We start from the raw sequence: 25,614 nt of genomic DNA, 5'->3' as shown, positions 1-25,614 counted from the left end.
TGTCCATCAACAGATGAATGGATAAAGAAGATGTGGTACATATATACGGTGGATTATTACTCAGCTGTAAAAGGCAATGAAACTGGGCCATTTGTGAGACATGGATGGACCTAGAGACTGTCATGCAGAGTGAAGTAAGTCAGAAAGAGAAAAATAAATATCGTATATTAGCGCATATATGTGGAATATAGAATAATGGTACAGATAAATCGGTTTGCAAGGCAGAAACAGACACACCGATGTAGAGAACAAACACATGGACACCAAGTGGGGAAAGCAGGGCCAGGGGTGGGATGGATTGGGTTGGGATGAATTAGGAGGTTGGGATTGCCATATATATGTTACTAATAAGAAAAAAAATATCAAATTGTACACCTTAAGTATATGTGGTTTATTGTATATCAATTATATCTCAATAAAAGTTCTTAAAAAAGAATACTATGAATAAAATTTTTTTATTCTCCTTCTGACAGACAGGATAACTGAGGTCTAGAGCACTTAGGAGATTTTCCCAAAGCTTTAAAATTAATAAATGGCAGAGCTATGATTCAAGTTTATGTCTGTCTAACCTCAGGATTATGATCTTTCCAATACATCATACAGAATAGATAGTTCCCCTAAAATTTGTATCCGTGGCTTTATACCATGGTTTTGGGTTTAAAATTTCCACATCTTTCTTAATGTAATGCCATTATCCCGAAATGAAAGTTTAATATAAAAAGTAGTTACAGGCTGGATATATTCCTGGAGTGCCTGGAAGAAATGAATGCAAAACTGCAAAAACTCTGAAGGATCATGCCCTCCTAGAAGGATCAGCACAGGGATTATTACAGATAAAGCTGTAATGTAGGTGAGTTTAAAAACAAAAATCTTAAAACACACAAGGAAACAATGTAGTGTGGATGGAAGGTAGCAAACTCAGCAAATACTAGAATTAAACTCCAAGAACTTCCAAAGAGAAGATGTAAGCACATGTGTTTAAAATGATTAAAGCCATAAAAGGAGGACTCAAAAACTCAAGAAAATATATCATAAAAAGAGATCATACCTGTTTATAAAAGAACCAAGTAGAACATCTGAAAATGAAATGTGTATATATATATATATATATATATATATATATATATATATATATATATAAAATCTTTGAAATTAAAAACTCTGAAGTTGGGTTAAATATGAAAATAGGTACAACTGAAGAGAGATTAATGAAGTAGAAGACAAAAGTGAGCAACACAGAGATGTATAGAGATGAAATATATAGACATTAAGTCATCTTAAGATGAGGAATTCCAGTAGAAAATCAAAGGAATGAATAATGAAAGACATGAATCTTTCACATTATAAATACAACTCCTGAAAAATAAGTAAAATAATAAAAATATATCCTTCAAATCACTTCTTCCCAATATGTAACAGTGAAACTGGAGAATACAATAGATAAAGAGAACTTTTTCAAAACAACTAAGGAGAAAGAATGCTTTAAGAGTAGCGATTGTTCTAAGGTTCTTGAATGTTGAGGAGAGGAAGGTAGAGATATTTAAATTTATGCTTTATATCAAGTGTCGATCTTTAAACAATTTAAGGATAATAACTACTAGAAGATAATCTTCCAAATTGGCAAAGGGGAAGAACTGAGATAAAGAAAACCTGATTAGTGAAAGAGTAGGCAGGAGAAGAAGCATAACAAAAGAAAGATAATTAGGAAAAAAAGATGTTAAAAACTCTTTCAGTAATTACAACCAATGTAAATGGACTGAATGCCCCAGCTAAAACACAAAAATGTCAGATTGGATTAAAATATTCTTTGATGAATAAAAACCAAGACCCAAGTTGGAGTACATGGGTTCACATCCAGGCTGTATGAATTACTTAACTTTGTGAGATAGCACAGATTGAGTCTGGCCCTTTAGACCACTCAGTCATCCTGACACCTTACATAGCTTTATGACCTTAAGTAAATTACTTAATATCTCTGTATCTCAGTTTCCTCATAGTAAAATAAGATTGATAATAGAGCCTAGCTCTTGGGGTTGTTGTGTTTAAATGAGTTTACATAATTTGGCAATTTGAAGAGTGTTTGGCACATAGTAAATAGTATGTATCAATAATTGTTAGCTTTTAATATCCCTTTAAAAGTAAATGAACAGGCTTTTCTAAGCAGAACATTTACATTGTTTCTTCTTTGTATGTGGAATCATGTTTTACTTTACCCACAGAATTATCATAATGCACTATATATTTTTTTGCTTGAAAGTCTTTTATTGATCACTTTATCATGCCTCTCCACAACAAAATCTGCTATATATGTACATATTAAAAAGACTTATTTCACAAAACTTAAAAAGTGAAGATTCAGAATGTTTTTGGAATAAATTATTAAAGCAATTATTAATATATAATTGATAATAATTGATATAATACTAACTTTGATACTTTAGAAAATAAAATTATCAAAATCTATCTCAATGAAATGAACTGAGCTGGGTTTTTTTTTTATTATTAAAAGCCATTCTTACAGTCATGTAATCATCCTGGTTTTAATTTGCATTTCTTTGATAATGAATGGTGTTTGGCATATTTTACGTGTTTTGGGGCAGTCAGCTTTTTTTGTAATGTATCTGTTTTTTGTGATGTATCTATTGAAATTTTTTGCTCATTTTCTGGTTGGTTTGTTTGTATTAATGCTGATTTGTAGAGTTCTTTGTATATTCTGGATATGAATCCATTGAAGAGGTGGCAAATATCTTCTTCCAGTCTGTGGCTCCTGTTTTCATATCTCAATGGTGTCTTTCAAAAAATGAAAGTATTTTTTAATCCAATTTATCATTTTTTCTTTAATATTTCATGTTTTTGGTGTTCTAAGAAATCTTTACCTAATCAAGGACCACAAAATTTTCTTCTATGTTTTCTTCAAGTTTTATAATTTTAAGTTTTACAGTTAGATCTATGATTCATTTTGAGTTAATTTTTATATATGATTTTAAGTAAGTCCAGTTGATGCTTATTTTCAACACCGTTTGTTGAAAAGACTTTCATTTCCTCACTGAATTCCCTTGCAGATCAATTGCTTATATATGTGTAGGTCTATTTCTGGACTCTATATAATCTGTTCCATTGATCTATATATCTTTTTGAAATACTAAACTATCTTGATTACTGTAACTTTTTAGCAGTTTTTTCTCTTTTTCTTTATTAAATTGCTTTGCTTATACTAGGTTCTTTGGATTTTCTTATGCATTAGCGTAAGCTCGTCAATTTCTACAAAAAGTCTACTGGGATTTGATTGTCATTCTATTGAATCTATATCCATCAATTTGTGAGAACTGCCATCTTAACCATTTTAAGTCTTTCATCCATGAACATATGGTATACATTTTCACTTGCTTAGGTATTCTTCAAATTCTCTCAGCAATATTTTGTAATTTTTAGTGTAGAAAACCTGGACATCTGTGGTTAATTTCTAAGTGTTTTGTGGTTACTGTGAATGGGATTCTCAAATTTTTATTTTTCATTTGCATGCTGGTAGGACAATTATTTGTTGCTGGTACAATTGATTTTGTATTTATATTCACTTTGTGTCCTGTAACCTTGCTAAATTTGTTTCTTCGTTCAAGTACTGTAGTTGTTTTGTAAATTTTCTGAGATTTTCTATATGAACATTATGTTCTGTAAGTAAGGACACTTTTATTTCTTCTTTCATAGTTTTTATGCCTTTTGTTTTTCTTGCCTTATTGCAACTCTTTGGTGCTCCAGAATAATGTTGAATAGAAGTGGTGAAAGTGGGCCTCCTTCTTTTATTCTTGATCTCAGGAAGAAGCAATAAAATCTTACACCATTAAGTGTGCTATTAGCTGTAGGTTTGTTGTTGTTGTTGTTTTTGTTTTTTAAGTGCATGCCACTTATCAGTTTCAGAACATTTCCAATTATTCTTAGTTTGAGGAAAGTTTTTTTCTTTTTGGTTTTTTTGTTTTTGTTTTTTACATGAATGCATGTTGGATTTTGTCAAATGTTTTTTTTTTTTTCTTCTTCTGTGTCTACTGAAATAATATGGTTATTCTTTTCATTGTTAAAATGGTGAATTACATTGGTTGATTTTCAGATGTTAAAACAACCTTGTATTCTTTGTTTAGGTAACAATTTTTGTTAAATTTATCCTAAGTATTTTATTTTTTGTGATACTAGTATAAATGGGATTGTTTTTTAAATCTGATTTTGAGCTATTCACTGCTACTGTATAGAGATACAATTGATTTTTATATGACTTGTATCCTGCAACCTTGCTGAAATTTTTTTTAGCTTAAATAGTATTTTGTTTGTGCATTACTTAGGATTTTCTATGTAAAAGATCATATCATTAGCAAATAGATATAATTTTACTTCTTCTTTTCCAATATGAATGCTTTTTGTTTCTTTTTCTTGCCCTCTTGCCCCTACTAGAATATCTACTACAATGTTGACTAGAAATGGTGAGAGCAAACATGCTTATCTTAGGGGGAAAAACTTTCAGCCCTGCACCGTTAAGTATGCTAATTAGCTCTGGGATTTTTAAAAATTCCTTTCTGTTCATTTGTCTTCCAGTGTTTTTTTTTTTTATCATGAAAGGTATAAAATTTTGTGAAATGCTTTTTCTGCATCTGAGATGATCATGTGATTTTTGTCCTTTATTCTAGTAATGTGGTATATTGCATTAAGTGATTTTCATATGTTGAACTAACATTGAATTTCTGGGGTAAATACCACTTGTGGTGGTGTAAAGTCATTTTCATATATTGCTGGATTTGGTTTGCTAGTATTTCATTGAGGATTTGGGGGTCAGTATTCATAAAAGGTAGTTTTTAATGTGTAGTTTTTAATGCGATGTCTTTGATTTTGGTGTCAAGACATTCCTGGCCTCAAGGAATGAGTTTGGAAGTGTTCTCTCTTTTGTTTTTGGGGAAGAGCTTGTTAAGAGTTGGTGTTACCTTTCCTTTAAAAGTTTTGTAGGGTTTACCAGTGAAAACATCTGCACTGGTGAAACTATTTTTGATTATTAAATCAGTATTTTTGTTTAGGTCCATACAGATATTTGTATTTCTTCTGTAGTCAGTTTTGTTTGTATCTTCCTAGAATTTTTCTCATATCATCTAGGTTATCTAATTTGTTAGCATACAGTTGGTCATAGTATGATCTCTATTTAATTCCCAATTTTATGCATATAATGTTCTTTCTTTTTTTCTTAGTCAATGTAGATAAATATTTGTCTTATTGATCACTTAAAAGACAATTTTTGATGTTATTGATTTTCTGTGCTATTTTTCTATTATTTGTTTCATTTATTTCCATCCTTTATTATTTCCTTTATTCTACCTTCTTTGGGTTTAGTTTGCTTTATTTCTAAGCTTCAAAAGATGAAATATTAGCAGATTAGGTGGTTTCCTTAAGATCTTTTGTTTTTATATATAAGCATATCCAGCTATATATTTCTGCATAAGTACTGCTTTCTATGCATCCCTAGCTTTTGCTAGATAGAGGCTTTGTTTTTATTCATACTAAGGTACTTTATAACTTACTTTCTGATTTCCTCTTTGACCCTCTTGGTTATTTAGGAATGTGTTGTGTAATTTCTACATGGTTTTGAATTCTTTAAATTTTCTTCTGCTATTGATTTCTAATTTCCTTCCATTTTTGTTTGGAGAGGATACTTTGCATGATTTCCTTCATGTTAAATTTATTGAGACTTGTTTTACACTCTACGTTTTAGTCTTTTCTGAAGAATATCCCTGTGAACTTGAGGAGAATGTATATTTTACTATTGAGTGGAATGTTCTGTATATCTAGTTGGTTTTAGTGTTCTAGTTCTATTCATTAAACATTCTATTTCTACTCATTATATAAAGTTGGATATTGAAGTTTTCAGCTATTATTGTTGACTTGTCTATTTTTCCCTTTAATTCTGACTGTTTTTGCATTTTTTGTTTTGGGACACTCTTGTTAGGTGCATTGATATTTGTAATTGCTATATTTTCTTAATGAGTTGCCTTTTCATTATAAAATATTCTTTGTGTCTACTAGTAATTTTTGTCTTAAAGTCAATTTTTTGGATATTAGTATATATAGGCATTCCAGCTCAGCAAAAGCCTTGTTTGGCATATTATTTTCCTTCCATCTGCTTTCAACCTATTTGTGTGTTTGTATCTCACATTCATCTTTCATAGACAGTATATGATTGGCTCACTAAAAAAAATTCATTCTGACATATTCTGCCTTTTAATTGGAGCGTTTAATCCACTTGAATTTATTATAATTACTGATAAGCTGAGATTATTTTGCTATCTCCTTTAAATGGTTTATATTTCCTTCCTCATTTATTCCTCCATTACTGCCTTCTATTGTGTTAGATATTATCTAGTGTACCATTTAATTCCCTTCTTACTGATTTTACTATATTTTAAATTTTCTTCTCTTAATGGTTGTCCTAGGGATTGCAATAAACATAATTTAATTGATAGCAGTCTAGTTTGAATTAATTTAAACTTAATTTCAATAATATACATATATACTTATTGTCATACAGATTACATCTGAGTACATGATGTACACTCCATGCAGATTTATAACTACTGCTTTGTGTGGTTGTCTTCTGTATGTAGGAGAAAAGAATATCTACAAACATAAAATATGCTTATCCTATCTTTTATATTTGCCTATCTAGTGACATTTACTGGTGCTCTTTATTTCTTCATGTGGATTTCAGTTATTTTCTTATGTTCTTTCATTTCAACTAGGAGGACATCCTTTAGTTTTTCTTACAGGGCAGTATAATTATCTGCCAATGTCTTAATGTCTTCATTTTTAGAAAATATTTTTGCTGGCTATCAAATATTTTCTTTCAGCACTTCGAATATGTTATCACTCTGCTTTCTGACTTCCATGATTTCTGATGAGAACTCAGCTGTTAATCTTACTGAGGATTCCTTGTACATAATGAGTTGCTGTGATGTTTGTTGCTGTCTTCAAGGGTTTTTTGGTCTTTGGCTTTTGACAGTTTTACTATGTCTATATACGGATCACTCCTTTTTTATAGGTGGAAGAAGGAACAATTAAAAATTATTTTAAAATAAAATTATTTTAATTTCAGACTATTTTTGTCTTTTGGATCTGGCTTTTTATTCCAATCTAGCAATGTCTGCTTTTCAATGGAATATTTATTTATTTGTTCTATTTTAAAGTCATTACTGATATATTAGACTTAAATATCTTGGCATTCATTTTCTTACTGCCTCTTCTTTTTCATGTTACTTTGTTGTGCTTTTACTGCCTTCGTTTGGGTTAATAAAATTTTTGTTTAGTGTTATATATTTTCTGTATTGGATTCTTAGTAATATTATTTTATATTTATTTTAATGGTTGCTCTGGAACTAAAAATACGAAGTTACAACTTACCAAACTCTTTAAAAATTTTTTTGTTAAAAAAATTTTAAAGTAGTTTTAGATCACAGCAAAATGGAGAAGTTACACAGCTTTCTCAAATACCCATGTCCCCACACATGCTCCCCCATTATCACTGTCACCCACCAGAGTGGTATATTTGTTACAATTAATAAACCACTTGACAGATCACAATCAACCCCAAGTCCATTAGGGTTAACTCTGAGTATTACACTTTCTACTGGTTTGTATAATTGTGTGATTACAAGTATTCATCACTATAGTCATACAGACTATTTTCACTGCACTGAACATCCTCTGTTGCCTATTAATCTCTCCATTCCCCAACTTTTGATCTTTTTACTATCTCCATACTTTACCTTTTTTCAGAGTGTCATATGGTTGGAATCATACGGTATATAGCCCTTTCATATTGGCTTCTTTTGATTATTAATGTGGATTTAATTTTCTTCCATGTCTTTTCACAGCTTGATAACTTATCAAGCCATTTCAGAGTCAATATTTTCCCATTTCACACTTAACACTTCACATTTTGTATTTTGTAATTACTACCTTTTTTTAACTCTAAGCTTATTCTTTTTACTTTCTACTAATCTTGCATTACTTTAATTCTATTTACCCATGCCAATTCTTGTTGTTGTTGTTATATATTTTCTTCTACATACTGTGTAAATCTCCCTTAAAGTGTCATTAAGAAAATTTAGTCAGTTGCCTTTAAGAAAATTATGAGACAAAAAACAGTTTTTTATATTTAGATAACTTATTCACTATTTTAATGGTGTTTATTCTTATAAATATGAATTCCATCTAATATAATTTTGCATCTTTTAGCTTTTCATGTAGTGAAGGTCTGCTGGCAATAAATTCTGTCAACTTTTATTTATTTATCTGAGAATGTTTTATTTTACCCTTATTTTTAAGGATATTTTTACTGAATATTGAATTATGTGCTGCGAGTTTTGTTCTTTCAGCACTTTAGAAATATCATTTACTCTCCTCCATTATTCCTGAAAATAAGTCAAATGGACATTCTTACTGTTGTTCTTCTGTATGTATTATGGCTTTTTTATGGTTGCTTTCTAAGGTTTTCTTTTTATGTATAATTTTTATCAATCTGACTATTATGTGCCTAGGGTGATGTATGTTTTTCTTTTTTTTTCTTTTTTTTTTGAGGCATTTGCTGTTTTAATAGGTGGCTAGTTCCTCTCCTTAATTACAAAAAGAGTGAGACCCAAATAAAATGAATCCTACATTTTCAGTAAATGAAAATATACAAAACTCAATATTTACTAGAGCTATGAAGTATGATCACTATCAGAAAATTCTAAAATTAAAATTTGTATTCATCTCTCCGCTTACTAATTTTATACTTATCAGTGTTCTAACTAAGCAGAGCATGTAATCTCACATTTGTGTCTGGAGTTACTCTAAGCACTATATATGGTTGGATTTTCTAATAATAAAATGTTTACACTTCATGAGGAACAAAGAAGTTCACCACGAGCCCTGTCTTCCCTTCTTCTAAGGACTTTCATTTCTCATGGTTGCCTCCATATTGGGTATCTGTGGCACCATGGGAAACTCAATAATCCATGTATCTTGTGTGTGTGTTTTAAAAAAAAATATTTATTTATTTATTTGGCTGTTCTGGGTTTTAGTTGTGGTGCGCGGGATCATCTTCGTTGCCACATACAGGATCTTTAGTTGCAGCATGCGGGCTCTTAGTTGTGGCATGTGAGATTTAGTTCCCTGACCATGGATTGAACCTGGGCCCTCTGCATTGGGAGTGTGGAGTCTTAACCGCTGGACCACCAGGGAAGTCCCATGTATCTTGTAACACATAGCAAGTTTTATCAAGAATCGCTGGAAAGGGCACATTATGTTATACACCATCAGAATAATTAAAAAAACAACAACAATCATTTACTTTTTAAACAAGAGAATCTGATTAATTAAATGTGGGTAAAACCCAATGGACTATTTATTTATTTATTTCTTGGCTGTACCACGTGGCCTGTGGGATCTAGTTCCCCGACCAGGGATTGAACACGGACCCTGGCAGTGAGAGTACAGAGTCCTAACCACTGGACTGCCAGGGAACTTCCTCAATGAACTCTTTAAATTGAACTTTAGTGATTTCCTTGTTTGTACAAGAGCACCAAAATCCAAGGTCTTACATCATGATAAATTGTCTAGAAACTCTTTTTAATAAGAAGGCATAAGACCCAGAAAAGCTTGTCTTGTGATGCCTGAAACATGTTCACAGCTGATGTATGCCAGAACAGAAAATTCTGAAGGATAGTCATTAGTTTTAAGGGTTCCCATTTCCAGGTAAGTACACTTCCCCATTAAATGCTGCAGTTGCCAGGTAACATCAGTCTTGTTTGAACAGCCTTTTCTTCATCTTCCTTCTTCCTTTATGTTAAGGTGATCATCAACTTTATATAAACATCCGCAGATAACTGTTCATTATTAGAACGCTCATTATATTTAGGCCACTCCCTGAAGATACAGAGCAATCTTAATGCTTTCACTGAGATATTTCCAATATAAATTCTAAAGGAGATCATTTTTTTCCTACATAGGAAATTACTATCACCCACAGTATGTAGGCTCTTAATATTATACATCATCAACTAAACCTCAATTTAACAAACTGAAACAAAATAAAACTATGTAGGTTCTTGTGAGTTTTCCTAAGAGATGAGTAAAGTCCCTTTACTCATCTGCTTCCTAAAAATGTCCCTGGGCATTTCTACTTAGGTCTTGAGGTACATATTCTTTTGGGTCTCCTCAATCCTATTCTTACATTCTAAATCTAATAACAGAAAGTAAAACAGGAAATTTATTTTATTGTATTTTTTGGCCACACGGCACGGCTTGTGGGACCTTAGTTCCCTGACCAGCAATTGAACCTGGGCCCACAGCAGTGAAAATGTGGAGTGCTAACCACTGGATCATCAGGGAATTCCCAGGAAATTTTTTTAAAAAACTGATTTAATCTTTGATCCAAGAACTCCAATGCTCAAGTAGTGAAATAAAGAATATCCATTTATATACTAACTCATACATTTCTTGGTGAGTTTTATTTTCTTTTTATTTGTCCTATATGAGGTTTTCTGAGATTCTAAGATATCTAATTCATTTTTTATTACAATTGGGCAATTTTTGACTTATTTTGGGTCTCTGTTCATTTTTCTTCCATTTTCTTTCTTTGTGTTCTTCAGATTAAATGATTTTTAAATTGATCCATCATCAAGTTCACTAACTCTTTCTTTACCGTCTCTAATTTGGTGTTAAGCCCATCAAGTTAGTTTTTGATTTCAGTTACTGTGCTTTTTAGTTATAGAATATTTATTTGGTCTTTTAAAAAAGTTTTCAGTTTTTTGGATGAAATTTCCTATCTGCCCACACATGAAAATTATAATTTTCTTTAATTCTTTGAACATGTTTTCTTTCTTTTTTCTTTATAACAGCCCCTTTAAAATGTCTTTGTTTGCTAAATAGTACATCCTAATCTCACTGTGGAATTTTAGTAATTGCTTCCCTCCACCCTTTTGATTATGGGCTAAAATGAATTAATTATCTAATTAATGAATTAAAGTATCTAGTAACTTTGGATTGTGTATTGAATAGAATGGATGATATGTTTTAGAGAATGGATTCCATTATCTTCTTCTGAAGCTTTTTGGTGTTTATTATAGAAGGCAGTTCAATTACTGATCACTGAAAGGCTGATTAGCTTAAACTTCTGTAGGCATGGTTTTATATTTTATTGAGATAGATCTCTCAGAAGCCCTAGGTACAGGAGCCCCAACTACTCTAACTTGGGTGTAAACTTTCTCACAGATGAAGGTTTTATCAGAGCTTGGTTTTCAGGGAAAATCTAGAATAGTTCTTTCTTTAGGACATGGTTCTTCTTTCTAAGGTATGTCCCTTGTGGTGTCTCAATTGACTGTTATGCCTGAGGTGTTAAAAGTTCTTCGACTGTGGCTGTACTGGGCTCCCAAAACCCCCTTACCTAGATTGCTTCATCTCTAATACAGTAAGTCCCCTACATCCAGACCTTCAAGTTGTGAACTTTTAAAGTTGTGAACGTGCATTCACATGTCCAGTCATGTAAGTTAGTTCACATGTCTGGCATACATTGTCACGTGTATGCATCCTCTACAAGTGGTTGTGCTCTTGTGTACTTTACTGTACAGTACTGTATACATTGCGGTAGTACAGTATCTTTATTTCAAGCCCAGGATGTCCAGAAGCAAGCATAAAAGCAGTGGTGATGTAGCTGGTACTGCTAAGAAACACCAAGTGATAACGATGGAAACAAAAGTGAAAATTATTGAGAGAGTGGAGTGAGGTGAGAAGATGGTAGATGCTGCTTGTTCTTGTAACATGAATCGTTCAACCATCAGCATGATTCTAAAGAACACAGACAAGATCATGGAACACGTGAAGTCTGCTGTGCTGATGGTATCAACAATAATATCGAAGAAGCATGAAAAAGTGATGGAGGAGATGGAGAAACTTCTCAATGTGTAGATGCAAGATCAGCATCAGCATCAAGTCCCACTCTGTTTAATGCTGATTCAAGAGAAACCTAAAAGCCTTTATGAAGACTTGAAGAAGAAACACAGTGAAGAATCAGAGGGTGCATCTTTTAATGCCAGCCATGGCTGGTGTCATTGGTTCAAGGCTAGAACCAACCTCCACAATGTAAAAGTAAGTGGCGAGGCAGTAAGTGCAGATAAGGTAGCTTCCTGGGAGTTTCCTGAAATTCTTTCAGAAATTATTGATGAAAGCTCATATTTACCCAAGCACCTTTTTAATGTGGATGAGACAGGACTGTACTGGAAGAGGATGCCAGACCGAAGTTACATCAGTAAGGAGGAAAAGTTGATGTTAGGCTATAAAGCAGCAAAGGATAGGCTAACTCTGTTGTTGGGTGGCAGTGCTTCTGATGATATGAAGCTGAAGTCTCTCTTAGTTTATCATTCAGAGAACCCAAGAGCCCTTAAAAACATAGCCAAGGGCTTTATTCCTGTTGTGTGGAAGAGTAACCACAAAACCTGGGTTACACAGGCCATTTTCCAGGACTGGTTTTTCCACCACTTTATCCCGGAGGTAGAGAAATATTGCTTGGAGAAGGACATCGCACTCAACATTCTTTTGCTACTTGACAGTGCTCCGGGCCATCGCCCATTCATGGACGACTTTCAACCCAAGGTCAGAGTAGTGCATCTGCCACTGAATACTACTTTGCTCATCCAATTTATAGCTACTTTTAAGAAATATTATTTACATCACACTTTTCTTCAGGCAGTAAAGGCAAGTGATAAATCAGGAACAACCTTGTGACAATTTTGGAAGGACTATAACATCTGCAAAGCCATGAAAAACATTGACTTTGCTTGGTGTGAGGTTACGGCCATCACCATGAATGGGGTTTGAAAGAATGTTTGCCCAGTTTGTTCACAATTTTCATGGATTTGAGAAGGTTGGTAAGGAGTTCAAAGAGGACTTCAGCAACTTAGTGACCCTTAGCTAGAAGCTGGAGCTAGATCTGCAAGAGGATGACTATATTGAACTTGCTGTGCAACACAAGGAGCTGACTAATGAAGACCTGATGGAATTGGACGGCTAGAGAAAGGATGAAGAGAGACAAGAGGAAGAAGAAGTAACTGAAGAACCAAAGAGAGTTACAATGCAGAAAACGGCAAGAGGATTTTCTTTATTTGAGGAGGCACTATTAGTTTTTGAGGCATAGGACCTGAATGTAGAATGGTACACGAAGGTTGCAGCAGCCGTTCAGAATGCAATCCAGTGCTACAGTGTCATCTATGATGAGAAAAAAAGAGCTACTACCCAGACATCACTGGATCATTTTTTCAAGAGAGGAGGTAGAGTTGAATCCAGCAAAGAACCAGAACCTGTGCCATCAATGTCAGGTGTGAGTAAAGTTGCAGGTTGCCCTCCATCTCCTGTTGCTGACGATCCTTCAGCTCTACCATCTCCCACCTCCTCTCCTTCCTCAAGTCAGTAACTCTTCTTGCCTGTTCACTCGATGCCAGCCCCAGTATGCCAGCTGTTGTACTGTACTACTCTGCTTTTCAAGGTACTATACTGTAAGATCAAAAATGTTTTCTTTATTTTTTGTTTATTCTTTATGTATTATTTGTGTGAAAAGTTTTATAAACCTATTACAGTACAATACTATATAGCCTATTGTGTTAGTTGGGTACCTAGGCTAACTTTGTTGGACTGTGAACAAACTGAACTTATGAATGTGCTCTTGGAATGGAACTTGTTTATATGTAGGGAACTAATTGTGTCTCTGTTTTTCTTTCAACACTGAAATAAGTTCTCTTTGAGAAATCTAATGTAGTTTCACACTGTGCATGTGCTGTCTAGCCCTCAGTCACAGACATACAAGAAATGATCCCAGAGTTTTCTGGGTTACCTGGTCACTACCACCATCTTGTATAGTTTTATCCTTTCTGATGCCCTATTTTCAGATTTCAGCTGCTTAAACAACTTCAAATTTTACTTCTGTATACACAGCTCACAGGATCTGTTTAGTCTGGTTGGGGTCTGGTTTGGCAGTCTTTCCATGGTGGAGAGTCAGTGCTATTGTGGGATCTCATCTTGTGAGTCTCTTCTCTCGTGGATTGCTGTATCATGTTACCTACTTGCTAAGGTCTGAGAACAGTTGTTTTATATATTTTCCCAACTTTAAAATTCTTTACAGTGTGGCTAGTCTATTTATAGTTACTCCAACGCAGTCTGAGCCAGCAGTAGAGATGTTGCTTTTCTATCAAATACTTTTTCTGCTTTTGAGTTGATCACCTATTTGTTCTTTATTTTGTTAATGGGATTACTTGGATTGATGATTTTCAAATGTTATTTTGTAATAATCCCAACTTTTCATGATCTGTCATCTCTTCTATTGATGATTGGACTCAATTAGCTAGTATTTTCTTTGGTATTTTACATCTAGGTTTATGAAAGAGATTTACCTATATGTTTCCTTTTTTTGTAGTATTCTTGTCATGTTTTAGTATCAGTGTTGTCCTGGCTTCATAAAATGAATTGGGCAGTGTTTCCTTTTTTCCTCTTGAAGAATTTGTTTGAGATTAACTCTTTTTTATAAGTTTATAGGTGTTCATAAGGGAAACCATCAGGACTGGAATTTTTTGTGGGAACATTTAAAATTAAGGATCTGGTCCATTTAGTAGTTATTGAATAATTCACGTTATATATTGCTTTATATTTTAGTTTCAATAATTGTGTTTTTATAAGAAATTGTACATTTCATCTATTTTTAATGTATTGACATAGTTTACAATATGTTTGTTGCTTTTTTTCTTCTTGTTTGATTTTAAAGACCTATAGTACTAGTCTCATTTAATTTTTGATACTGTTATATGTGTTTTATTACTTTTTATTTTTTCTGTATGAGCTTGCTGGAGTGTGTTATATTAAAAGTCTTTTTCAAAAAACTAACTCTTCACATTTTAAATTTTCTGCAGAGTACATTTAAAAATTTATATGATTTTCTCCTCTTACCTTTCTTATATCCTTCTACTTCTTTTTGTTTGAGAATATTGCTCTTTTTAAAAAAAATGGGATTCTCTACCTTGTTCTCTCCTGTTTAAAAATTAATTTTTATTGGAATATAGTTGCTTTACAATGTCGTGTTAGTTTCTACTGTACAGCAAAGTGAATCAGCTATGTGTATACACATATCCCCTCATTTTTGGATTTCCTTCCCATTTAGGTCACCACAGAGCACTAAGTAGAGTTCCCTGTGCTATTATAGAGTAGGTTATCATTAGTTTTCTGTTTTATACATAGTATCGGTAGTGTACATGTCAGTCCCAATCTCTCAATTCATCCCATCCCCCTCCCTTCCCCACTTGGTATCCATATGTTTGATCTCTACATCTGTGTCTCTATTTCTACTTTGCAATCAAGATCATCTATACCATTTTTCTAGATTCCACATATATGCATTATTATACAATATTTGTTTTTCTCTCTCTGACTTACTTCACTCTGTATAAGTCTCTAGGTCCATCCACATCTCTACAAATTACCTAATTTTGTTCCTTTTTATGGCTGAGTAATATTCCATTGTATATATGTACCACATCTACTTTATCCATTCCTTTGTTGATGGACATTAAGGTTGCTTCCATGACCTGGCTATTGTAGATAGCACTGCAATGAATATTGGGGTGCATGTGTCTTTTTGAATTTTGTTTTCCTCTGGGTATATGCCCAGGAGTGGGATAGCTGGGTCATATGGTAGTTCTATTTTTAGTTTTTTAAGGAACCTCCATACTGTTCTCCATAGTGGCCGTATCAATTTACATTCCCACTGTTTAGCTTCTTATAATAGAAGCTTAGATAATTGATTTTCAGAATATATTTTATATTATGTATAAATCAATGAAAACCAATTTATTTGTATATTTACATATATATTTCTATCTTAGAATTGATTTAGCTACATCCCGCAAATTTTGATTGACATACATTGATTATGATTTAGTTCAAAATTCTATCACTGTGATAAGGGAACATATGCAGTATAGTATAAATGTCTTTGAAATTTGTTGAGACTTAAAGCCTTTCTGGATCAGCATACGATCAATTTTGTAAATGTTCCATGTTCTTTTGAGAAGGATATATATTCTGTAGTTCTATAAATGAAAAGTGTTCCATAAGTAGAACTAGATATCCTTTTAAATCACACTTTCTGGATATTTTCTTGGTTTTTCTCAGTTTGTGGTATTGGTGTGTTAAAAGTTTTCACTATATTTCTAAATTTGTCTCTATCCTATTTTATTTTGTCAAATTTTACTTATGTATTTTGAAGAGCTATTATTAGATGTATATACTTTTAAGATTTTTATATCTTCTTGATGGAATTACCTTTTTTGCATCATAAATTATCTCTGTTCATTTCTAGTAACGTTTCTTGATTTAAAGCTTACCTTGTCTGAGATAATATAGCTACATTAGCTTTCTTTTTGATAGTGCTTTCCTGTTATAACTTTTTCATTAACTTAAGTATTGTACCCTCTACACCATAGGGCTCAGTAAATATTTTTGGATGATGATAGTTGAAAGGACCATTTATTTTCAGTCTTTCTGTGCTCTTAAATGTAAAGTTTGTCTTTTAAGCAATATATATAAAGTTATTTTTATCCAGAATAATTTTGTACTTCTATTTGTTATATTTAGTCCATTTATATTTAACACATTTATTGATATATTTGTGTTGTAAATCTACATATAATTTTTTGTTTTGTATTTGTCCTATATTTTAGGTTCCTCTTTGCTTTTTTTCTTTGCTTTCATATAAGTGGAAGGGAACCAGATGATATAGAGGCATGGTCAGCGTATTTCAAATAGCTGTTTTCAGAACATCATAAATTGGTACTTTGTTGAAATATTACTGGTAATACAAGGAAAGCGTTTTATGCATACACACAGAGAGAATACTCCTCATAGGAATGGTGAAGAAGTTCAACAGAATAGTTACAGAAAACCAAAGGCCATATGCTTATTATTATTTGGGACTGTAAACTTAGTGAAAGCAAAGACCATATCTATCTGACTTACTCTCTGTTCTATTTTATAGCACATAGTATAGTACTTTTGGAATGAATAACTGATCGAATGGCTGAATAAATGAATTGGCTGTATTTATGGTATATTCCAAAGAGCAACACAATGGAGTCAGAAGTCTCTGTTTCATGGTCTCGTAAAGCATGAACTTAAGCAAGCACTAAACATTTCTGAGTCTCAATTTACTCATTATGGGGTTATGGTGAAGCTTTACTAATATAAAGGATCTGAAATAATTTTGAAACTGTAAATTTTAAGACACACATGGTATGTTATTATTAGATACAATATACAGCAACAATTTTAAGACATTATTATTAATCAAAATCCATTTATAGTGCTCCAGAATTAAAAACAAAATAAAAATCTTCTTTCCTTTGAATGTTGAAATGTATATTTATGTTTAATTTTTCAACCATGAACTTTTAAAGGTCAAAAAAATAATGGCTTTTCACTTTTTATTGTTTTAAGTTTAAATTTTTTTATTAAGGGTTTCAACTTATATTGTACTTTCAATGTGTATTATCTTTCTATTCTTCCAACCAGCTTTTTTAGTAGAAGCTATTGTCTAGTGGCTAGAGACATATTGTTTGTATTCAAATCCCAACTCTGACTCACACTTGCTTACATGCTGTATAGCTTTGGATAAGTTATTTTATCTTTGTTTCTTGTTTTTTCATATGTAAAATGGGGATAGTAATGGTTCCTACCATGCAGGGGTTGTTATGAGAATTAAATGGGTTAATATACCTAGCATTTGCGACAGTATGTGGCCTATAGAAATGCTCATAAAATGTTAATTTTCTATTGAAAATTCATGTTAATATCAGTTATATACTAGTTGAAGTTAATACTAATTAACCTAGAGATAAATATTCATATTTCTATTAATATGATTCTTACTTTATAGTTGAAAAAGCAGAGGTTGACAGAGGTTAAGTGACTTTTCCAAGATCACTCAGTAAGTGACAGAGAGAAAACTTGAGTCTAGATCTTCTGCTTTCAGGTTTAGTGCTCTCATGTAATGTGTTCTATCCTCTACAAAAAAAGGCTCAGTAAATATTTTTGGGGGATAATATTTGCAAGGACCAAATTCATTGAAAAATCTCCATGGAAATTCTTAAGACAATTGAAACTAGAAAAATTAAAATATTTCAGTTCTAATTAGCTCTTATTTGAATTTTCCCATCAGTGCATTTTTAAAAATGTGTGTACTTAACGTGAGGTAACTGATTGTTCTGGTTCTGGAAGGAGGCATAAGTTTGGTTTCTCGGGCCACATTTTAATGAGAACAGACAAAATCACCCTAAGGTTAGTTGATTTGGTTTTCAAGGAAGGGTTATCTTAATATCTTGGATCACTCACCGTTACAGTTGAAAGGAACCTTAGAAGTTAGGTAACCCAATATTCTCATTTCGCAGATGAGGCATTGAGAGGGTAAGTAACTTACTCCTTGTTGCACAGTGAGTCAACTGAGCTAGAATTCAGGTCTGCTGATTCCCAGGCTAGATCTGCATCTACTAGAACTGTTGCTCAGAGAAGCAAGTGACATGCCAGTAGAACTAGTAAAAAGAAATAATTTAAAACTTTGGTGCATATAAGGTTAAAGTTTAATTCTGAGTGTTCTTTTGGAGAAAGATAGACTAGAGCTTATTTTTTTGTGTTGACTTATAGAATTAATTTTTTAATTTATTTTTAATTGAAGTATAGTTGATTTACAATATTGCGTTAATTTCTGCTGTACAGCAAAGTGACTCAGTTATAAACACATATACATTCTTTTTTATATTCTTTTCCATTATGGTTTATCCCAGGATGTTGAATATAGTTTCCTGTGCTATACAGTGGGACCTTACTGTTAAAGTAGGATATTGCTCTGCTCTTCAAGTAGAGTACTATACTGGCCTCTCAGTCAATTGCTTTGTTGCTTTCTATAGTCATGTTTACTCTTCTTTAGCTGTTGGTTATCTGTTTGGGAATTCAGCAGACTCTTGGCTTTTATTTTTTGTCCCATCCCACTGTTAGCATTTTGAGCAATTTACCACTCATTAGAATATCAAGCAGAGAGATGAGAGACAAAGAATGGGAGGAGTGACATCTAAGTTTATACATTTTTGATATGCTTGTTCTGTTAGTGGAGGAAATGGAAATTAATTTCATGGTTGTTTGAGGCTTTACCATTATTATTCTTATGTAGCAACTACTTCTAATTTTTGTTTAAACCTTACTCTGCTTTATATATTCTTTATCATGTTCTGATAGAAGTTGAGAAATATACCCAACACAGTACAAACTGCATAGCTGTGTTGTGAGAATTAAACAAGATCAATATTAGAGGTAATTTATATACCATAAAACTTACTACAGAATACACAAGGTATTATCACCTTTGTTTTTTTACCTAGGAAACTGAAGTTTGGTTGTGATTCTTACTTGGTTTATGGGGGCTTGCCACATGCTCTATACAGCATCCCAATCTGTCAAAGACACTTGTAGTACAAATAAAATCTGCTAGATCATGAAGAGAGGAAGAGTTGCTTGTAACACAGCCTAGACTAGCTGAAAACCTCCTCTAATTCTGGACTACATTCAGAATTGGCAGCCTTACAGATTGTGAAAGATGAACCTATAGGTACTGAGTGATGATAAATGTCACTGTCAGAGCTCATAATATTTAAATATATGTACCATTGAGCTTCACGAACTTCTATTGAAACCCAATTCTCTTAATTTTTATTAACAGGTAACCTTGGACGGGTGGACCAGGTCTCTGAGTTTGAGTATGACTTATTCATTAGGCCGGATACCTGTAATCCACGCTTCCGAGTCTGGTTCAACTTTACTGTTGAAAACGTGAAAGAATCACAGGTGAGAGAAATAGTGGTTACCTTCAGTGTGGTTTTGATAAGAAAATTATACTTTTGTTTTATTTTAGGAATATCAAATATCATATTAGGAATATTTTCTTGTATATGTGCAGTAGTGATATTTTATTTCAAGAGATATAGAGTAACAGGTATAATATACTGACTTTTGTTATCTGGTGGTTATTAAAAATACAAATAGATTATCTGAGAACACAAAGTGTTCTTTACTGATTGAAGCATTAAAGTTATGTGCTGTATGTTCCTTGGGGAACACTATAAGGAAACACTGGAAGTGACTTGCTATTGTGTTTATTATAGAGTGCTGTTCTGTATATTATTTCTTCACAGGACTCAGTTTCAGAAAAAGCATTTCTTCTCCTATATAACAAGGTGTTTATATCTTAAAAATGATATTATTCTTGTAACTGATCCTACTTTTCCCTTTGCTTTGGATGCTGGAAAACTCAGAGCCAAGTTTGTAGCCCAATATAATGAGTCTGGAAAACTTTTTTGCTTGTGTTTTGTTTACTAACTTTTCTGTTATTATAATAGTATTACTCTATCTTTAACTACTATTTGTTCATCTACATTTTCTAACTTAACAGTGTATGTTTTTATAATCCTGTTCAAATCTGTTTTTAATTAATAGTGTTGATGAAAATAGAGAGAACTAAGGACATATGCTTTGAACAAACACTAATAAAAATCCAACCCTAAGAAATCAATTATCATTGTTATATTGAGACAGCTGATTTTGGAAGACTTTGCATAAACTTTGTACACATAGTGATAGGATTCCTTTAAGCAGATGAAAGCATAGCCCTATAATCTAATATCTGCCTTCTTCCTTCAGGGTCGTTTTTTTCTAGTATATTTGGGAGAAAGTAAGGAGTTTGTTTAATTTCCCCTCCCAAGTCAATCTGTTCTGCTTGCTGTTTCACCTGGTTGCATGCTTCTGTTTCTTTCAGTTGCAACTTGAGTCATATGTTAGGTTAGGCAGTGTCAGTATCTGGAATTTAGGAATTTATCTCATTTGTCCTTGACACAATGCTCTTCTTGGCATACTGCCTTCAGCAGAAGAGGGGTTCAGGAACAGTCACTTCACTTTACTACTGATTCTTTTAATTTTCTACAATACCACTGACATAGGACTGGGTGTATGTAATGTTTACTGAGGTTTAGAACTAACCAGAAGAAATTAAATATATAGGAGAGCTCTGAACATTGTTAGCTAAATATGATTTAGCAGTTAAGACAAATGGAAAAAAAGTTAAACCTCACACAGATTATTGCTCTAGGACAAACTTTAGTTCCTTGCTTTGCTGATTAGTTTTACTTACTCTCCCATGAGAGAATTCCTTTTTCAATTTTTCACAGTAAGAATAATATTCCTGCACTGAAACCACCTTAGGGACACCTACACTTTACCTACAGGGCTTCACTTTTCCCTAGGATCGTCCCTCTTATTCTAGCAAGACAATCAATAATCCTCAAAGTGCTTTTTCCAAAGTCTGTGTTACTGAGTCTTGAGAATATAACTCACAGCAGGAGGATTTAGCCATATGTACAAGACTGAGTCTTGGCACTCTAAGTTTGGGTCCCCTATGAAGATGTCTATGCTACCGTGAGGTAAGCATACAACCTCTCATTCTTCTGTTGGTGTGCCTGAGTCATGTCAGTTACTTACAGCTGTCATATACGCACACCACTGGAAAACAAATAGTAATTCTGAGGTGGCATAGTCAATTCATATTAAGGAGGGGAAACATTTTCTTTAAAGCAGTATAATCTTACAGGATTTCTAAATTCACAAAGGGGATTATTCTTTTCCTCTTTATGCACAGCACATGCATGTCTTTCAGCTTGCCTGCTGTAACCAGAAATCCACTAACTCCTAAGAAATGAGACCTATTATTTTTCAAGGAACAGAGTCTGTTCTCATATCCTTTGCTAAGTAGAGACTTAGCAGAAGCTCTGGAATTATATTTTGTTGTTTTTTTTTTTCCCCTTTGGGCCATATTAAATTCCTAGTGTAGTTTTCACATTAGTCTCTCATAAAGAGTATCCTTATGTCACTCCTATGGTCAGGTGGAGGGGTTGCAGAGAGGTGAGGTGGCTAGAGTGTTAGGAAAATGTATTTCTTAAGTTATATGACCTGGGATAGTCTTTTGGACAAGTTGCTCATACATTTCAAAGTTTCTTGTTCTTGGCTCTTCTAGTTTGCTTAGAGGTATATTCCTTTTGTTGTTTAAAATCACTCTTCCAGAGTGTTATAATTTTCATACTGCATGTTATATCACACAGTCTCTTTTGAATCTTGTCTATCAATCAAGGAAGTAACATGAATATGTGCTAAGTTATTATTCTAATAAGAGAGTTGGTGCTGTTTTACGGATGCTTATTTTAAAGTTGAAGGAACCGATATTTTGCTTTGTCTGTCTAAGTTCTATCTTCATATCCAGTGTTATTCTACCCTTGTTACAATTAGAAATTGTGAACATGTTTATCTGGTTTCCTGGAGCCTGATGCTTTATCAGCTGCTTTCTGTGGGCCATTGCTTCATCAACTGCAGTCACATTATATAATTATGGAAATCTGTCTCAAGAAGGCATAGAGATCTGCTGCAAAGATATAATACATATCTCTAGCTCACAGGATATTTGTTTTCTTGGTTGTCTACATGAAAAAGAATGGTTTTACTATTAAGGTTGACTTGTGAGGTCTGTTGTTATAATGTCTCTTCCTATAATCTTTTTCCATCTCTCCAATTTCCTTTAAAATGAAACCTGCATGAATGTAATATAGTCAGGAGCCTTATTTAAGGTTTGGTACTAGCAGGCAAAAGAAATATTAGTCATCAAAGGCTGACTCCACTAAAAATCAAAGCATCAAATATACTGTATAAACAGGTCTAGCTTTTGGGTTATCTTCCTTAATGTTTTTAGGAAGTGATAAAAACTTGGAACATATGGTGCTGTTTTTTAGGACTGATAAATTAACCCCCCAAAGTAGTTGTTAAATAGGACATTTGGAAGAATCTACGATAACTAAACATCCCAGTATCTTTATTGAAAATAATTTTCTCTCTGAAAGACCTATATTAAACATTCTTATTGGAAATTTATTATTGATGCAGCAGAACACTTGTGTGATGTGAAAGCAAATCTTTTTATTTAAGTACGATAAAACTTCAGCCAATAAGAAGAAATAAAATAATGTGCCTGGACCATTGAAACTGTTTTCTTTCCTTTATAGTCTTTTTATCTCTTTGAGTTTATTTTTTCCCCTTTCTGATTATAAAAGTATCCAATGTTCACTGTAGTAAATTTGGAAAATATAGATAATTATTAGAAGCAGAGAAAAAGCACACGCCCCCTCCCCCCACCCCCATAATCTTACTACCTAGAAACAAATACTATTAGCTTTTGGCATATTTACCTCTAGGCTTATTTATTTTCTATTTTATTTTTTGGAGCATAGTTAAATTTGTACTACATATAAATTTTTATATCTTACTTATAAGGAAACTAAACAGTATCACAAGCAATTTTCTGTCATTAAAAACCTCATAAATGCCATAGCTATGTACTGTTTGACCATTTCTTTAAATCTTGGGCATAAAGATTATTTTCCATTATCTGTTGTTATAAATAACACTGTAGTGAACATCTTTATGTGTGAAATGTTACCCAGGTGTGTAATGTGAATTTTTAAAAAAAGTGTTTTTTTTAAACAATGAAGTATTTCTTACATTATTATAAGCAGTAATATAGCTTAAACACACGCTCACACAGACATACACTTTTATATATGACATGTCTGGATTGGACTTTAAAATTCCAAGGTTTGCTGTTGCTTTAGTCTCTATCCTGAAGATTTCAGTCTCAGTGAAACTTCATCCTGGCTATGGCTGGACTTGACAGTAAACAGAGGCAGCATATCGTGGTAGAAAGATCACAGGACAATGGATTCAAACAGACTTGGGTTTATATCCTGAGTCATACTTATGAGCTGTTTTACCATTGGTCAGTTAAATTAATCTCTTAGTACCTCAGTTTTCCATCTGTAAAACAAAGATGATAATACTACTTCATGTGAGTGTTGTGAAAATTAAATGGGAAAATGCTTGTAAACAGCCTACTATGGTATTTGGTAGATAGATAACAGAGATTCACCACTTGATGGCTATTGTTTTTACTAAAACACCTGACAGTAGAAATAATACTAAAAAGAGCAAGAGGAAAAACTACCACAACAAATTATTACTAGATTATTACCACTGTTTTTTGCTGTGGTCTTCTTCCTTCTCTTTCTCCTTCTTCTAGTCCTTTTCTTCATCTTCCTTATTCTTCTTTCAAATCTACTATTATAAATATCATCATCATCATCATCATTATCATCATCAAGCAAATTATGATGCTTATGAACGTGTACTTTCTGTTATACATACCTGAACTGCAGGCCTAGCTCTGCCAGTTACTTTCTATGTCTGTGATAAAAGTCTCCTAACTGGCTCCCTGTTTATATTCTAGGCCTACCCTGCCTTTAATGTGTACTCTTAACAGGGAAATGGGGTAATTTTATGATGTAGGTCATATTGTATGACTGCTCTGTTAAACTCCTCTAATTAATTTTTACATCTCAGCATAAAAGACAATATCTCTAAAATGGCCCACTAGATCCTTCAAAATCATCAGTCTGACCTACCTACCCTACCCTACAACATACACACTTCTTTGACCACATTTTCTACTACTTTCTGCTTTGCCCACACAGCTCTGGCTTCTTTGCTATTCCTCAAACAAGCCAGTCATGATTCTACCTTAGAGCTAGGGCAATGGTTATTCCCACTTGCCCTTCTGCTAGATATTTGTATAACAAATTTCCTCACTTCCTTTGTCTTTGCTCAAATGTCACCTTCTCAGGCCAATCTTAGTGACTATTCCTTTTGTCCTACTCCACACACCTCTGTTACTCTGTTCTACTTTTTCTTTTAGAAACCATCACTTTACAATATACTGTTTAATTATTTTATTTATTATGTCTATTTTTTTGTCTTTCTTTTTGCTCTCAAGATACACATAGGTTTATTTAAAGTTTTCTTGGTGCAGGCCTAATGCGTTAATTGTTGTTCGGTCTTAGTGGGTCCAGACACGACCCTTCTGGAGTAGCTGCTGAGTGCTCCAGATGTTCAAAGGGGTCTTTTTAATCTGTCTGGTTACAGTTAGAACATCTCCCATGCCTGTGTCTTGAAAGCCAGAGTTGTCATAGGAATTATCTCATTTATTTCCTTTCTATTAGGGTTCCCACCTTTGTGATGCTTTTTCTTCAATGTCTGAAAACATCTATTTCAGATATTTTATTCAGTTTTCTAGTTGTTTGTGGTATTAGGCAGATATGGAACTGGTTACTCTGTTGTGAACATCAAGGCTTGCTTTTAAGTGTTGTTAAGGCAGGTCTATAGTAGCCTTGACTTTAGGACTAGTTTAACTCTGCTACTAAGATGTGATACTTCTGGAGTCTCTAATGAAATGTTATGATTTGCTTGGGTTTGAATGTCTCCCAGCTCTGTGTGAGTTCTTGGAATTGTTCTGCCACTTTCTAGTAATTGTTCTTTGCCTGTTCTCATGGAGTCTTACCTTATCTGTGTACAGCTTTGCATTCAGCCTGAGAATCAAGT

The 25,614-nt window shown here is 33.1% G+C and overlaps 1 protein-coding gene across 1 annotated transcript in view; it reads left to right on the top strand.

Moving 5' to 3' along the window:
* The window catches only part of AGBL4 (AGBL carboxypeptidase 4), a 1,220,133-nt gene that overhangs the window by 133,125 nt on the left and 1,061,394 nt on the right, over positions 1-25,614 (top strand). The window contains exon 3 of the mRNA XM_057744086.1: positions 19,811-19,935. Within this exon, the coding sequence (XP_057600069.1) occupies positions 19,811-19,935 (125 nt within the window). The remainder of the gene's footprint in view (positions 1-19,810; positions 19,936-25,614) is intronic.

Source organism: Hippopotamus amphibius, chromosome 1 (assembly GCF_030028045.1).
Source record: "Hippopotamus amphibius kiboko isolate mHipAmp2 chromosome 1, mHipAmp2.hap2, whole genome shotgun sequence".
In the NCBI taxonomy this organism is placed as follows: Eukaryota; Metazoa; Chordata; class Mammalia; order Artiodactyla; family Hippopotamidae; genus Hippopotamus; species Hippopotamus amphibius.
The sequence above is the reverse complement of the archived record's forward strand: the minus strand, read 5'-3'. Positions and strand labels throughout refer to the sequence as shown.